This window comes from Tigriopus californicus, chromosome 5 (genome assembly GCF_007210705.1).
Source record: "Tigriopus californicus strain San Diego chromosome 5, Tcal_SD_v2.1, whole genome shotgun sequence".
Classification (NCBI taxonomy): Eukaryota; Metazoa; Arthropoda; class Copepoda; order Harpacticoida; family Harpacticidae; genus Tigriopus; species Tigriopus californicus.
The window spans coordinates 8921415-8937781 of record NC_081444.1 but is presented as its reverse complement, the minus strand read 5'-3'; the positions used below and the strand labels follow the sequence as shown (position 1 = coordinate 8937781).

The 16367-nt window shown below is 43.0% G+C and overlaps 1 protein-coding gene across 1 annotated transcript in view; it reads left to right on the top strand.

Annotated features, from left to right (window-relative positions):
• The first annotated feature begins 897 nt into the window (after nt 1–897).
• The window catches only part of LOC131880592 (calcium-activated chloride channel regulator 1-like), a 29801-nt gene continuing 14331 nt past the window's right edge, over nt 898–16367 (top strand). Inside the window, exon 1 of the mRNA XM_059227259.1 lies at nt 898–1292. Coding sequence (XP_059083242.1) covers nt 1065–1292 — 228 coding nt within the window. The 5' untranslated portion in view covers nt 898–1064. The remainder of the gene's footprint in view (nt 1293–16367) is intronic.

Below are 16367 nucleotides of genomic sequence, written 5' to 3'. Positions count from 1 at the left end.
TTATTATATTTACTCTTACTGTATATTTGTAAGATTCAAAAGAAATTAAGATTAAAGAGGAATAACAAACGTTTCATGATAATAATTCAACTTGCCTGAAGCGAGATTTAACGAAATATTTTATATTCCCATTTCCACCAGCGTCAGCTGACCTGAAAACATGCTCATGCGGTACAGCTCCTGTTGAACTTAAGCATTCTAGTTATGGTTTTTATGGATGTACTGTACTGGATATATCTGGGATGATTGTCATGATTATTGTGACGAAGGGAGTTTGACACAAGGCTTGAGTAGGGCTATGTTGAATTAAATGAATGCCTAGGATGATTCCACCAATGGCTTTCCCTTCTTCCTGTTAAGAAACATTATCTTTGAAACTCAAAAGATATTCCATATTCATTTTCGTCCGAGTGGCAAGTGACCTTTTTCAAAGAGGGACAGACATTTGCATAACATGAACTGAGGAAAATGTAGAAACATCAAGATTGCTTTTTATTGCAAAAAGACCAAACAAGGAAAAAGAGCCATTTACCTTTTGGCACCCCTAATCATCAACTCCAGTTCATTTCTAGAGGCTTGGTGGCTGTTAACGTTCGAGGCTTTTTCAAGCCTTTCACTCTGTGCTTTTTTAATCACCAATGCTTCAACAATAGGACAGGAAAGCGCGCCCTCAAAACATTGGGGATGTTCGTCATGACCGGTCGCTCTCGGTTGGCGGTGGTCTGGGAGTCCCCCTCCTAGCCCCCTGCCTCCGATGAGCCACCATAGGGTTGTCCCCTGTTGGAGTGGTCCTGTGTGCGCAAAAGTCCGTTGAAAAGAGTCACATGTCGGCGCGCGCCCATCCTCCTGTGGGCTTCATCTTCTTTCAGGGGGTGAGCGAGTGAGTGTTGGGCGAATGCCGGTATATTTTCTAAGCCATTCAGTTGAGAACGAGTCCCTTGTGAGGTTAGTGACTATCTCACGTGGAGATCGGCACGCTAGTTCTTGTTAAGCCTTTCGATCTTCTGGAATTGATTGAGTGAACAAAACCAAGAAGTAAGGTAGTGGTGTTGTTTCATGTGGTGATGGGCGTATCACGATCTAAATCCAATCCTCGGGCTTGGCCAGCCGGACTCTCATGGATTTGGCCGTGCTTTCTTACATTGTGGTGGTTCAGTGCCAGTGTCCATGGATTGTACGCCGTGAAACCCTTGCGATTCGATCAGGACACTGGTGGTTATGAAGAGGTAGGCGTGGTGATTTCGTCCCACCTCAAACGCGAAGAGTGTCCGCAAATCCTGGAAAATGTGAAGGTAAGTTCTGCCTCCTTTGGTTTGGATTCCCGGGTTGACAGTGCACCCTGTGCACCCTGTACACCCTGTACATCCAGTACATCCTGCTCTCCTGGCATGGATTGGATAAAGATATATTGAGTTCTCCAGCCGGAGGAGAATGACATTGAGGGCATAGTCTGTCTGTGTGCGTGTTTTCCTATCTCTCTCTCGCGCTAGTGATCAGTGACCGGATGTTTGGCAGTTCCGGCGAATCAGAATGGCATCATGAGATTGGTTTGGGGAAAGGCTACCAAACCAGCTAAAGCTAGAGTTCTGTAGAGGGTAGGTTTGCCTGAATTTCTTGTTCTCGTTGATGTGGGGGGAGTAGACCAAGGATGTGTTATGAAATCGTTGCCATTCGTGAAGCGGAGCGTGCATGCCACTAAGGGATTGGAAATCAAGGCATCACGATTCACGATCATTGCGGTTTCCGCCTTTCATTTTCACCCTTAGAGCAAAGACTGTATAAACCAAAGGGGCGGATCAAGTCCCGTGACGAGACTTAGCTGCCAATGGATGGAAACCGAAAATGAGCCTCTTCTGCTTTGGCCCAGATGTTTTTAAGATGTCGAGTTTTAGATACTACGAACCGTTGTCTTTCCTTTAGTCGGAAACACCGAGAGGTACCGCAGGCATTCGTACATACTCCACAATGTGTGCGAGTCCAATAGTACCATTTTCTTGAAGGAGCTAATCAATGAAAACAACAGCTTCTCTCAGACTGTATTGGTTGCGTTTCGCTTGGGAATTGTTAATATCTCGTCCATCAACCCCTTCTATACGGTTGGATAGATTAAATCGAAGCGGTGTACAGTGACACAGCTCTCGCCGGATTTTCCAAACCATATGGTTTTTTCTGGGCGGGCAAAAGTCAATTTTCCAACTGAAGGTGATAGTTCCGTTGAAGCTCTGGGACGTATCTTTCAGTTGTTGGTGATTGCCAGGACTTGTTTGGTAATTAGTACTCAAGCGGCAGTTAATAAGCGCTTTATCCTATCCAGATGTACAATCGTCTTTCTATAAACATAGCAGTTCTTCATTGTGCTCATATGCTCACTAAGGCAAGGGTGAATATATATTTTATACATATTTATATATTCAGATATATAAGTCTTCAAATGATACCTCTTTTAAACTTAATGAAATCGGATTTAGTAACCATCTGTGAGATATAATCTGTTGTAATGTGGAAGGAAGGGAAACTGCACCCGCTTTTCTTTAGAATGGCAATATTATGTCCAAGAAGTTCTCCGCCATCAGCGAATAAAATACCGCTGGAAGGAGGTTGGCTTAGCTCTTCTTGGAGTACGTTTTGAGAGTGTCTGTCTTCATTATTGTCTTTTTCATTGAGCTCTTCGACGAAAAGTTCATTAAGTTATCTCCCGATATCGAGTGCTTTAAGCTTGGATCCTGGCCTCCCCTTTCCATGCGCGCGTATGCGGCATTTGTTTTCCATATTGACAAGTCTGTTTCACGGATAATGCCAAACGACCTCTGTTAAATTTATCTAGAAGCAGAGATAAAGGCACAGAAAGAGTTCTGCCCTTCCTCTTTGGCTCAGATTTTGTTATGATTTCGGCTTGAACTTCAAATAGTCATGCAAGAACGTTCTTAAGGAAGAGTGTTTGCTTTCATCCATTTCGATTTGCTATTTCTGAATCAAAAAAGAAGCGATTTTTACCCGTCGAATAGAAAAGAACCGGTACGTTCAATCGTTTTTGAGTTTTGAGTACTCTGTATATGTCGCACCATCGGATGTTTGAGGAGGATACTCCCATTTCTGGCGGATTTTTTGCCAGGTCATTTCCCTACTAAAAAACGTACTGTTGGTAAATTTTGTTTGAGACTAAAGAAAGAACTTCTCAACTGTCTAAACTTTTGAAAACCTCAGTTCTCAAATCCAGTTTTAAATGAACCTGATTTTAACTTATCATTCAATAGAATGAAACTGATGGCTCCAAATGTTCAAGTTTTGTCTTTGGTAAGCTTTGTAATAAACTGTTGCACATTTTATTTTCCGACATTCTTTAGTCGTGAGATTGACTCATTTAGACTAGAAGATGGTTTGTGCTTCGATCATTTCTTCTGTGGAATGCTATAAATTTTATCTAACTAATCTCGTGATATCCATGTTAAATGCGGAAATTTTCGATCCCCATGAAGAAAGTCAGGACTTTGGTGCCAGGGTCTAAAGATGCTTTTTTTCAACTAGCTCAATGAATGCGAAGATTAAGTAGTGCTGGACATTTTTTATCCTACACGGATAGAGAATAAATCGAATAAAGCATCCACTGAATGGCCAGAAATTTATTGTTTGCATCTCATTGGTTCCGGGCAGTGGAAACTCCAAGGTGAGAAATGGCCGGAATCATGATTTATATTCCCATCCTCCTTTTAAAGGTCTGCGAGCCGAATTCCGAGCTAGTATTTCTGGCACGTCACTGTTCATTCGGGGAACTTGGAATGTTTCTGTTCTTCCATTTTTGCTAAAAAAAAATGATAAAAAAATAATTTCATTTTCTGGACGAATTGAACTATTTTACGTTAAAATGCTATTTCAGCAATGTTACCATTTAACAGGTGGAGGAGGGAGACTGTTGAACGTAGGTAATAGATTGCTACTTTATTTTGTTGAAAAATAAGATGTCTGGCTAGACTAATCGTCGATTTGAATACACGAAAAGAAAATGTGTCAGATTTGACTAGAAATTTGATCCCATTTTGTCAGATTATGCCCCTGAACTTGGTTTCAGAGCGCTGAAAAGAATAGCAGGAAAGCTCAGTATTAGGGAGCTTCTTACCAACATTATTTTTGGTACTTTTTTGATTGTTTTTCCCTTTATTTAGCCACGAGAGATAGAGTAGAGATAATTTTCTCAATTGCAATTGATTGTTGCGGTTGAGTTCTTATGATTGTAAGCTTCAGTTCTATGAGCATTGTTGAAATAACTTATTGCGCTTGGCTTGGTGAGTGAAGTTGTCACCATTTCCCCCTAAATATAATTTGAAATAGTCAGTAGAAGTGGTTCTACAACCATTGGGGTTCCTCTTGCTATGAAGTTGTGATCTTCAAGGGTGCCTTTCAGAGGATTTTGAGCTTTGCCAAATTCCAGCCAAGCGAGACTCTGCCCCCGGACGCAGAGAGCGACAAAGAAGAGCTTGTTAATAGGATTCATGCTGAGTGAGTTGTCGAAGCTTGAGATGAAGAACTGGCTTGACCTGAGCAATGCGAGCCTATGCATCAAGAAAAAGAAACAGACAAAAAGGTCGTCTCCATCTTGAGAGACACAGTGGGTAGTGGGAGAAAGAAAGAAAGAAAGAAAGAGAGTGAGGGAGAAAAGCCACGATGGCACCCAAGCTAACAGATATCTCCAATCCAAGTGCCGTGGATATTTTAAAGATTTCGTGAGAAATCCCAGGGTGAAACGAAAAGCACAAAAAGCGTCCAAGGGAAAGCGCTTCTCCTCACCCTTGTCGCCTCACTCACGAGTCACTCATGTTTTCTTTCCAAGCAACGCAATGAGCTGAGAATGATATCCCGATCATCATCCATCAATGCTTTCACTGACATATTTTGGCATTTCCCTTCCAAATCCAATTCCAAGACCCTTTGATTTGATGGGTAAGGATTCGGTGCAACGTGTTTGGATTGAGTCATGAAAGACGAAATGCTATGTCGTGTACGTACATACGTAGATAGCCAGACGGTTTGAACTTGACTTCTCCCTGTTCATACGGGATGTGACGACAACTACGACAACAGCAAGTACTAAGGACGCTAGTGTGAATTGTGAACGTCTGGAGCAGATTGTTTCTCCCGCTTGTTTATGCCTCTCTTTTGATAGCTGGCTTGTCTGGTCGCTCCTTCGTTCCATTCTAAGGAATATCTTAGTTTAACGTCGTCCCAAACATCGTCAAACTTGTCACATTCAGACACCCAACCCTCTCTTTTTCCGCCGTGACTCCCTATCTACTCGCGTACTAAGCTTTTGTCCATGACTTGAGTCCCGGAATTGGGGACACCATTAACATCTACTCAAGAGGACGACGAGAAACTTGCTGTTTAGAACTGCTTATGTATTTTCAAACCCAATTCTGATCGGGACGTAAAATGGCGTTAAAATTATGCCATGATGTGCTTTCCGACGTACCTTATCTAGCCTAACGCCACCCAGATACAGTCTAACGTGGACTGCAATGATGGGTGAGCTTGAAAGGGGACCTGTACTTCGATCAGACCGATGACTATACTTTGATAACTTGCTGGCTGTGTTCTCACAGACAATCCAAATTCTGATTACAACGCATGACTGGGCAGATTTGGCTAGCCGGACTTCTATATGGCTTTTCCAGGGTTTTGGAACTGCTGGTTATGGGTCGGAGCATGGTAATCCGTGATTTATTGATATACTATTATTTGAGACACTGGGTAATATAATTTAGTCGACGTTACACACGCCTGTTCTTGTGGTTTAATGCAGTCGTATTTCATTGGAGATCTGAGGTGCTCGACAAGACTATTTCGGTTGTCGCAGGAGTTAAGTTGTAATATTTGAGCTGGTTTTCTTCTCGAACAGTCAACGACTTTCCAATGGTCGTTTTGTCGTTTCAGGGCGTTCACGCAAAATCGATTAGACAGTCTCTTTAGCCGTTTCCCCGGCACTCAGCTTCTGGTGCCAATAGGCATCAATTACCCATTCCGATCGGCTTCATGTGCGCCTATTGAGTAATGCGAAGAAGGGGATGTATTTGCAGAAGTAGAAGGGATAGAGTGTAAATTTGATGGAATCGCACAATTATGTGTTCTCCACATGTTGTTGTTTTCTTCGTCTCCCCCAAATTTCTAGAGGCATCACCATCATCATCACCACTACCCACACCAACACTATGAGCAACAATAGCGACGGAAGCACTCAAACACACGTATGTGTACGTATGTAGAGCCAGCTCGAATCGACGTGTGCGGAAATTTATTAATCCAATAATGCCATGAGGAATCACTTTGCTCATCAAAAGCGAGAAGAGGCCAAAAGCTTGATGAGTCGACGAAGTCACGGTACTGAGTTTTGTATTTCCCAAACCCATTCGACCAATACACCCTGATATTGTCAATTTGAATCAGTCAGATTTCCTTGGGAACGATTTCAATCTATGCTGTCCATCTCTTCTCGTAAAATTAGGTTTTCTCGAAGCGACCTATCGTTGATGGACCAGAAACTCCTTGAGGAGGGAGCCTCAAATCAATGATTGACATCTCAGTGTGATAGCGAAGATCGAGGGAAAAGAGAGAGAGAGAGAGTCCATCGACGAAGAAAACGGGTTGACGGATGTGTTGTGCAAAGGGGGGGTCTTTTAGTGCTATTAGTGATAGTTGTATGTAGGATTCGTGAAATTTCTTGACCGAGACTGCGTTCCCAGCGGGCTTCATTCGGTAAGTGGTCGGGTGATGTTTATTTTGATTTGAGATAGGATTGAAAAGCTTGAGGACGATGTCAAATAGGAAGTCGGAACCCCCTCTGGCTTGGCTCCCAGGGGGGTTGCCTCATTCGAGCAGATTGGCTTGTTTGCTTTAAAAGTGCTCTTAAATTCGCATCTCGAGCAACTGTCCCCAAAATGAAAAAGATCAACATTGTATTGATTTACCCTTCATGTTATATCCAGGAACTTTTCACGAGCAGTTGTTAGGCGAATGCTCCCGCTGAAGCTCTCCCCTTTTTTCGTTTTGTCCTCTACTTTGCACAATTATGTCGTCATGCTTTCGGTTCTCAAGTTAAAGAGCTATTCCTACCCTCCAAATTCGATTGATTAGCTAAGAAAGACTGTCGAAGTACAAGCACTCATCTTGAGATTTTCTTGTATGCACCCTGGCACCCTATGAAGATTAGAATATAAGAAGCGTCTTTGCGAGATTTGTTGAACAAGTTCTAGGCAAATCCATCCTGATTATTCTGAGCAATATTGTGTTCAAAATAAGGAAGCTTCTTCATTCAAGCTATGCCCTTCATGAGGAGGTGGCTATTCTTCTGGATGTGACGTTCCTTTCTGTTTTGATTAAAATAGCGAGGTGCTCATTGTGATCAAAACAAAACAATGGGACCAATGGAAAGGGGCTTTTGATTCTCTTATTGGCAATGTGGTTAGGCTTGCAGATCTTGGAGCATCTGGTTCAGAAATCTTTTTCCTTTTTGTTCCACGCAGTTCTGCTATTGGTATGGTATTCCCCATTCGGGTAAAGACCAAACCTTATGCTCAAGAACCTGGGGGTAGGGGTGGTTCATGTATAAGTGAATGAGACGCCCTCTGCCTCCTTTTCCACATCCTAATACTTCTACTTCTACATCTTCTAGTCTCTCTTATTCTTCACTTTCGGAGCCCTAAGAGAAAGAGACGTCTTTTGTTCTCACAAATGCATACATATTGGATGAATTGACGGCTCTATCCAGTGTGAAAGAAGGTCCAGAGAATGCACCACTAGTTGGTGGTAGTTGTGAAGAAGACGAAGAAGGGAGTACGAGATTTTTAGGTCGCATTGATTATCGTTATATAAATCCCTTGGCCTCATTTCCGGACTGACCCATTCAGGATGCAAGCTGGTCCATCCATCGTAAGGACAATGAAGTAGTGTTGCCGTTTTTGATCGCTTCGAATCGAATGTTAAATACGTCTGCACAAAATAAGTATTCTTGGTAACTAGCATTCCCCACAATCATTGAGCACCATTCGGGGAGGTGCCAAATGTAATCAGGCACATCTCTGAATGATTGGGGTAAGTGAGGAGTGTCTCTCCGGAAGTAAAAAGAGCTTGAACGAAAAAGCCTTTTCTCCTACCCGCTCCAGAATTAGATGAACATTGTGGGGTGAAAGATAGAAATGTTCTACTTTCATATCCAGTTCGCAATACCAAATAAAGCATTGCCCTGATCCCACTTTTCACCCCACCTCCCGTCCTTTGATTCACTTTCGTCGTGGAAATTGAAGTGAAATTAAGGAAGAAAATGGCCTAAATTCTCTTTCTTGAGCGATCCCCCGAGCTTTAGCAGCAAAGGCTCAAAGCGATATAGCAAAAGCCTGTCTGAGTAACATGTGGGAATAATATCGAAGGATTTTACCCCCTCTGCTACAAAATTGAAAACGTCTTTTCTTTGAAATATCGCATATGTTTTAATACTGGCTCTTTTAACTGGCTCCCGACCCCTCTTCGGCTTAGACTCAGCCAAATATTTTTAAATTTGCTCTGTCATGGAAATCCTTTTTGCCATCTGATTTGCTTTTTGCTATATTGTAGGCTTGGTTCCTATTTTATTGGCTGTTCTAGAGCGATTGGTGTCAAGGATTCAGGAATATGTCCTCTAGCTTTCGGCATTATTCTCATCACACCAAAATATGGTACTTTGTACTATGTGTTCTAGATTTGTAGCTGAAGCAGCAAATTTACCGAAGACCCTTGAGAATAATGGCGTTGATTGAAAAGTGCCAACATTTATCCGGGCTTATCGCTTCCACATTTGGTGATGATTCAGAGCTATATAAAACATGTCGATTGGTCTGGAACGATTTTCTTGCCTTGGTCCCTTACCCGCTTCAGCACAATCCAATGGCTTTCGCTACATTGACTTCAGTAAAAGGGAATTTGTGTCCCATTTCCTGTTGTTGTTAACGACTATGGGGACTTTGTGGTGCTGAATTGGATAAGCGTTCTTTCAAAAACATATTAATATGTTCATTCGCATCTACCATCCTTAAAAGGAAGGGTAGCGAAGAAGACAAACTAAACTTATGTGACTGATAACTATTTTGGGTTATAAATTCACTCAAGGGAATCTCATGCCATCTTTTTCAACTCAAGTAGAATGCTTCTCGTTTGTTATGGACGAAATTGCCATCCTCGAGGACAAAAGAAGGGATATCATGAGATCGTCATTTCGACTTAGGGAAGGAGATGTAATCTACGACCGCAATTTCCCTTCGCTCAAGACCTTCTGGCCACGTGCTCTCAATGATGTCGATCACAGACAGAAGAAGCCGAGCCATGAAGATCACATCCCCAATGCCCAATATAGTATACCAGTAATTCCCCACCAACCAAAACTCCCCCAAGCCATCCCCAGCCAAGTGGAGAGAAAGTTTGAAAGGGTGGACGGCAATATTAATGTGCCGTGAAGCATAATGATAGAAAACACACCAAAATAAGATTAGCGTCGGAAGTTGCCAAGACCCAGGAACTCGCTTTGAACCAACCACGGCCACTAGCAAAATGGGAAGTAGACCATTCCAGAGCCAAACACTAAATTTGTATATGTAACCAAATGGTTCATTGAAACGTGCTTTTGACATTCCTTTTTTTTTGCTTATTGTCATTTAATTACAAGAGTAAGTTTCTGTGTATTAATTTCGTAGCGAAAAAAAACATACGCCAATCAAAAGGAATGGAAAAATAGCAATACAAAATGTAGTTCAAAACATTACCAATAGTTCGAGCGAACCTTTTCTTTTGACGTTTTCCGTTTGCTTTGGCTTCAGTTTCCAAGCCTTGCTCTACGGAAAAGAGAGTTAGGGTAGCCAAGTGGTCTAAAAGACTGCGTTAAAAAGACAAAAATATCTCCCAGGTGTCGTGGGTTCAAACCTCAGTGCCGAAAGTTATCCTTTAAAGGGGCTATTCCAGCCGAACAATCCAAGCGACAACGTGAAGATTGCAAGAATATTCTCCCCAGGTGTCGTGGACTCAAACCCCGGTACCGGAAGTTAACCTCTTCAAGAGGAGACGTGGTGCTGTGGTTAGCGCTGTTCCCTACCATGGCAGAGGTCCCTTGTTCGATTATCCTGCCCCACCTTTCTCAAACTAGTCGGGCGAAGAAGCTCAACCCTCCCACCTTAGTGCCGCATGGCAAAAGGAAAAAATGTTAGCCATGGTGTAAAGAGCTACTTTTGATTCAATGTTAGACAATATTTTGAGATTATGAATAAAGATCAATGTTAGTGTATATGCTTTGAATATAAAAATACATGAAGATTTTCTTTTGCTCCTTTTGATATCCCGATGATGACGTGTTTTTGCCCTCGAAGGGTTCAACTTGCCTTCCCCTCTGTTCAATGGCCTGTGCGCCACCTAATCCTTGGACCTGGTACGTTGATCATCCCTTGTGTGCCAATGGATCAACTCCAAGATGCCAGAGAGCCAGGCGTGCCGTGAATAGACAAGGAGATTTCCCCTAAATATCCCTCATTTCTGTCACAAGGAGCAAACCAAGGGAGGTCGATCCCACCCTTTACCCCCAAAAGATATATTGCACCTTGAACTTAGTTTGATCCCAGTGGACGAGGGAAGAAATAAGTGAGTGAGTCAAAATTGGAAATAGGAAGGCACCAGAAGGGAATCAGCTTTGAAATACGCCCTGGATGCGTAGTAAACGAAGAATAATGTGCTGACCACTGGCTTAGCCTATGGTTTAGATGTAAGGGAGCGTGTTTCTTTTCTTGCAAGCAGATTGAGCATGACTTTAAATGTTATTTTTTACTTTTAATGTCTCCTTCAACGTGAAGAACATGTTGGTAACGCGTTTGATTGCATTGAGATTTACGACGGCTTGTCAAGAAACAAACAAAAAAAAGTCATATTTTTTTTCTATTTACAAAGAAAGAATCAATCAATCAATCTCATGCTCAATTATAGCTGAACAACTTTGCGATGTGTTTTTGTGATAACAATTAGAACTGAACAATTGGAACTGAATTTCTGATAGTTTCTTTCGATTCGAAGCGTGAACTTTTGTATCTGTTTTCTTAGAAAATCCACTTCCCTTGACGTTCAGGAACATTGAGAAAGAGTTCTGGGGTGACGGAAAGCTCTTTACTTATTCATGGAATAAGGCTTGACGAGTCCTCCTTCATGTCAAAAGGGACAGCCTCGGCATCCCAGATATTTGTGTGATTTGGCATCCCTCCTCGCTTTTTCGCCCGACTGGACGATCAGAGACTCCTTGGATGTACGATTGATTGTGCGTCCAAACCATAGTCGTATTGGAGTTTGTGACTCCATGATCTGCTTTGGCCATTTCTGTTAACTGAATCAGACTTTGACACTGTCCCACCCTAATGTACAAGCTGTACATACATGTTCACTCATCCCGCAGACGATAGTCTACTTACTACGTAGCTACCTACACCCCGGCCGATGCAGTTCCATGATCTGCAAGAATGTACGTACGTACGTATGTAAGTCCCTTTAGGTTGTTCCGGTGATGTCGGTAGATCGGTGTAGAGGGTGGGTGAAGTCGGTCATCTGAACATCGTCTGGGAGCCGAGTTGTAAAGAGATCGGCAGATTTGTGCTAATCCTTTTAGGAGGATCCAATGGACAGAGGATGGGGTTGTGGAAGAGGAAGAAGAAGAGATAAAGAGACAGATGTATATACGTATGTGCAAGACGAAGCAACAGCAACACCCACCGAAAACATAGAATTCCTTCACTTTCTGCATGGGGACCCTTCAGCGCTTTCTTCTCAGCCTACTGATCTGATTTGGCAAAGGGCATTGGAAATATTCGTGCTTACGTACGATCGTAATTGACCTGGTTTGAGAAGGCCTTCATTCCTAAGAGGGTTTGTTTCCCCGCAGCCAAATATGAATCTTCTGCTCCTGGAGATGGTGACAAGGTTTATGGTTCCAATGATACCCATGTTGTTTCCATACATGGCACTTTTGAGAAAGGTGTAATCAAGTATTTGAGTGAAAGATACCAGAAGATTGGGATTAGCACTCGTCGTTCTTGACTATGAGCTTGCAAGCGAAGGAAGAAGAATAAGCGGCGGATCATGGGACTGTCAATCAAGTGCCACCAGAATTGTTTGGAATTGTTTGCAAATAAACGGAGCGCAGCTTGTCTCGGGAATTCCGATTTCAATGACTTCTCGGGTTCAAGAACTCGAAATAGCTCCACCAACCCCGATCTTTGTCCTCAGTCCCTCACTTCATTGTCGCCATTACAACAACGGGGGTTAATTTTCCACCTCTTAGGATTTGGCACGGTGTAAACCATTTTCCCGAGTTTTCTCAATCTTGACCTTTCTTTGTTGTGAAGGGGATCCCATACTGAGAATGGAAGACCGATTTGTTCTCACACAAACTCCTCTACAGAAAGGAAAAGAAAAATGAATGAATGTCGCTAAATTGTGGTCAAATGATTGGCGTAAAGTTGAACCATAAAATGCGAGTGGTTCAGTCTTACACCTGAACTCTGGCCGTTGGCAAAGTGTTGGTGATGAATGACCTCATCTTTGGCTACGGCCAATTTCTGGAAGAACGAGAAGCTCCGATTCACTCGATCGTTTTAGAAAACTGCTAGAATACAAAATAGCGGGAGAAACTGTACATAATTAGACACTCGCAATTTTCGATCACAATAATTTACGGGCTCATTTTAGTAGGTACTTTTTGGAATAATGTAACATGGTTTGTTTCTGAAATGATGTTTTTCGCATTGGGATTATGGCTTTTTGGGTAGTTTGTTGAACAAAAATTAACGAGGAGGGGAAATATTGAAGACTCTTGGGATTTGGCTCAAGTGGTTTAACAAACCCCCACCTTGCACCTCGTAAACTCTGTCAAGGTGATATTTTTTCAAATATTCGCCTCATAATTCACATCCACGTCTTCTTGCATGGGTGGATGAGGTCTTGAGCTCCATTTAACCTCCAACACTTTTTGCCGACCGACAGAACTCTCTGGCGGGGTTTCGTCTAATTTTTGGGGAAGAGCCATCCAAGGCTTGCAAGCACCGAAAATGTTGTTTTCGCGCCTGAGAACTAGAATATGTTTCAGAGTTGAACGTATCGTATTCAAACCAAGCACACAAGCTAGGTTATTTCGTGCGTTGTACATTGCGTTGAAAGGAATGCTTTGAACAAACCCACTGTGTCGTCTTTCTCTTTCTTTTGGGGAGTTTGGGGAAATCGGCCAAATCGGCCAGCCCCGAGGGAACATGGACTCAAAAATCACTTGAGTGGAAGGCAAAAGATGCTTGGGAAGCTAAAATTTCAGGACTCAAGAGGGGACTTGTGGGATCAAGTGAGTCGAAGCATCTTATTTTGGATGTCGTCAAAAACTTACCGTGGTGTACCGTACATACGGTTGTTGGATAACCCTTGATAGTTTTTCAAAGCATTGGTGTTTTCCAATTTATTTTCTGCCGGGTCTTGCACTTCATTTATACTAGGAGGAGTAGTAGTTGTAATAGTTGAAATATGGTTGATGCTTCTTGATCTTGAGGAGGGTCGATCGAGCTCCTCAGTCAATGTCTGTCCGTGGATTTCATTGTGTGATAACGTCTATCGCATACATTTTTTCATCATAAAATCACAGCCGTGAACCAACACTTTATGGATGAGACTTATGCAATTTAGATCATGATCAAGTGATTTTTACACCTGCCTCATCTCCATCCAATGGCCTTTCCCCATCTAGCACCAACCTCTCGTTCAGATGAGGTACCAGAAGAGTGGGACACTGACTGGTTGGGTGGATGGACGGGTGGATGGATGGCTGGATGGCTGGATGGATGAATAGCACCACTTACTGTGGCGGACGGACCCGCGTATGCTATGCTCTAGAGAGGCAGGAAGCCATGAACACGATGGGTTTAGCCTCAAACCCACTTCACCTCTCACTTGTTAACCTATTCTTCAAAACCTTTGAGATGAGCACTGTGCAGTCTTGCTCAGAATGATGAGCAACTGAGAGGATTGATTTGAATGCACCTATCATCTCAATGACTTGAATAGACCGTGGGGGCATATTTACGATGGGATTCTAACCCGTGCTTAACGTGTCCCCATTTTCGATTTGAAAGTGTGTTTTCCAAATTGAATCCGTGTCAATATGAATATGAGTTTGCCCAGTGTCTAGTAGTAATCTCCATGAATCGGTGATCGCCCTCATTGTGAGATACAAACGACGTCCTACAAATCGCCAAGGTGTTACTGGAACAGCTCGCTCGATCTTCTCATCCGAAATCTCCTGGTTTCCAAAGCACATTTCGCCCCACCCGACCCACGATGAAAGGGAGTCAAATCCAATTTCACGCCTTAATTCCAAATGCTCAAACTTGCATAATCTTAGAAAGAAAAACCTGTCTCCTTTCTCTGTTGCTTAGTGAAGGTTGCAGTAGTAACCCTGACGACCGATCAAGAAACGTCACTAAAGCTCATTCATTCTGCTTCTAGATCATCTTATTTCATATTACCTTCTAACGGACGAATTGTTGGAGGAAAAAGTCATCGGGCTAAAACTGACGCTTCCCCCCTCCCACCCCCCCACCCCCGTCATTTGCTGGACGTCTTCGTTTACTCACGTTTTTTATGTTCCTCTTCCAACTTGTACCCATAAGACACCTGTACTTCTTGGCCTGATCGTGAGCTTCAATTTGTGAGTTGCCTCATCTCGCTCTCTCTTGTTCGTGTGTTCGTTCTTTCGTTTAAACTGGTTGGTCATTTCGGTTGGTCCTTCGACACAAATGGATTGAGTCTGAATGGAATTGGCTGGATCCAGTTTCAGGCATTTCAGAACTGTTCAAATCCTTCTTCACAGTTGGCGTGGCCCATATGTCTGGGTACCAACCACATTGGGTTGAAATCTTGAGGATTTGTCACGCTACAAAATAACCCCCGAATGCTTTTCCACCTTCTTCGTTTCACTCAGGGCTTACAACTATTTCTCCTTTTCCCAACAAAATGCACACCCGCTTTTTCGATTTTTTTTCAAGGATCCTGGCCAGACTCGCTCTAGAGGATATGCAAAATGCATATGTAAACCTCAAGTTCTATTGATTGCTTCCAACCGTCTAGTAAATACATTTGACATCTTTCTCATTGAAAAAACTATTACCACTCTTTTTAACAAATATGCCTTGTCCCCGGAGCCAAAATCGCGTTGGAAAATGGAATCCATTGATTACTGTCCCTTTAAATGTATAACGCGCTGGACTATGTCGGTTGTGCTTAAAGAGATGGTATAGCGGGAGAAAGAACGTTGGAACTTTTATTTTTCACATGCCAATGCAGTTTCCTTCCTTTCACCGGAATACTGACAATTTGGTCGAGACAGAGAGAGAGACAGAGAGACACGCGCACTTAAACACTCACCCTTGCGCAAGAGGCGTACGTAGGAGTACACTGTATTCTCGCATTCTCGCATACGTGGTGGAATCAAAACAGGCAGAGAGACAGGAGACAGCCTGGAAAGAGAGAGAGCCTCCTCCATCCGATGAGAGAAATTGTTGTAACGAACTTTTTCCTTTGGCTGTTGCTAGTTTCAAAATGTACACTGCCGCCGCCGAATGAACTCGTGGCTCGTAAATACTGCTGTACATTCCGTATCTCCTATGCTTTCCTTGGGATCCACTAAAGCGGGATGACTGAACAACCAACGGACGGACGTATTAGGGCGTGATGGCGGGATGTGGTGGTTCTGGTGAGGACTCGTGGGCAGCGACAGTTCACAACCATCGGCGACGATGATGGCCCCGCCGATTAGGCGGGTGCACTTGGAATTCCTGTTTTGGGCTTTAAATCGACTTGGTTTTCCGTTGGAAGGATTTGGAGGAAACCAGACAGCTGACTGATCCGACGTTAGGCCGCCATTGAAGTCCATTTCCTTGGCACACATCTCGTTGGTGTTACGCTGCACTCGACAGGTGCTCATCTCATATCTATTCGTAAAATTGACTTGTTTTCCGTTAGAGATGAAAGCGTTATTTGCTTACCCAACCCATGCATTGTTTGCACAATAGCTTTTGGCACACCACATTCAATGACGCCTGAATTGTCAAACTCAAATTGAGTAGTTTAATTGGTGGCTGGCAGGATATGGAGTTGTCGCTTGTTCAACTGAAAATTGGCCAATTCGGTGTTGGCAGACTTTACATCGATTTCTGAGTCCTCTAGCACCCTTCAATCTCGTTGTGGTCGAGGGCATTCCACTACCCCCAGGGTGGTCCACACTATTTCTCGTCCTAACGTTCGCTTTGATTCGTTCTAATGCTCATTTTGTGGAAAAGACACCC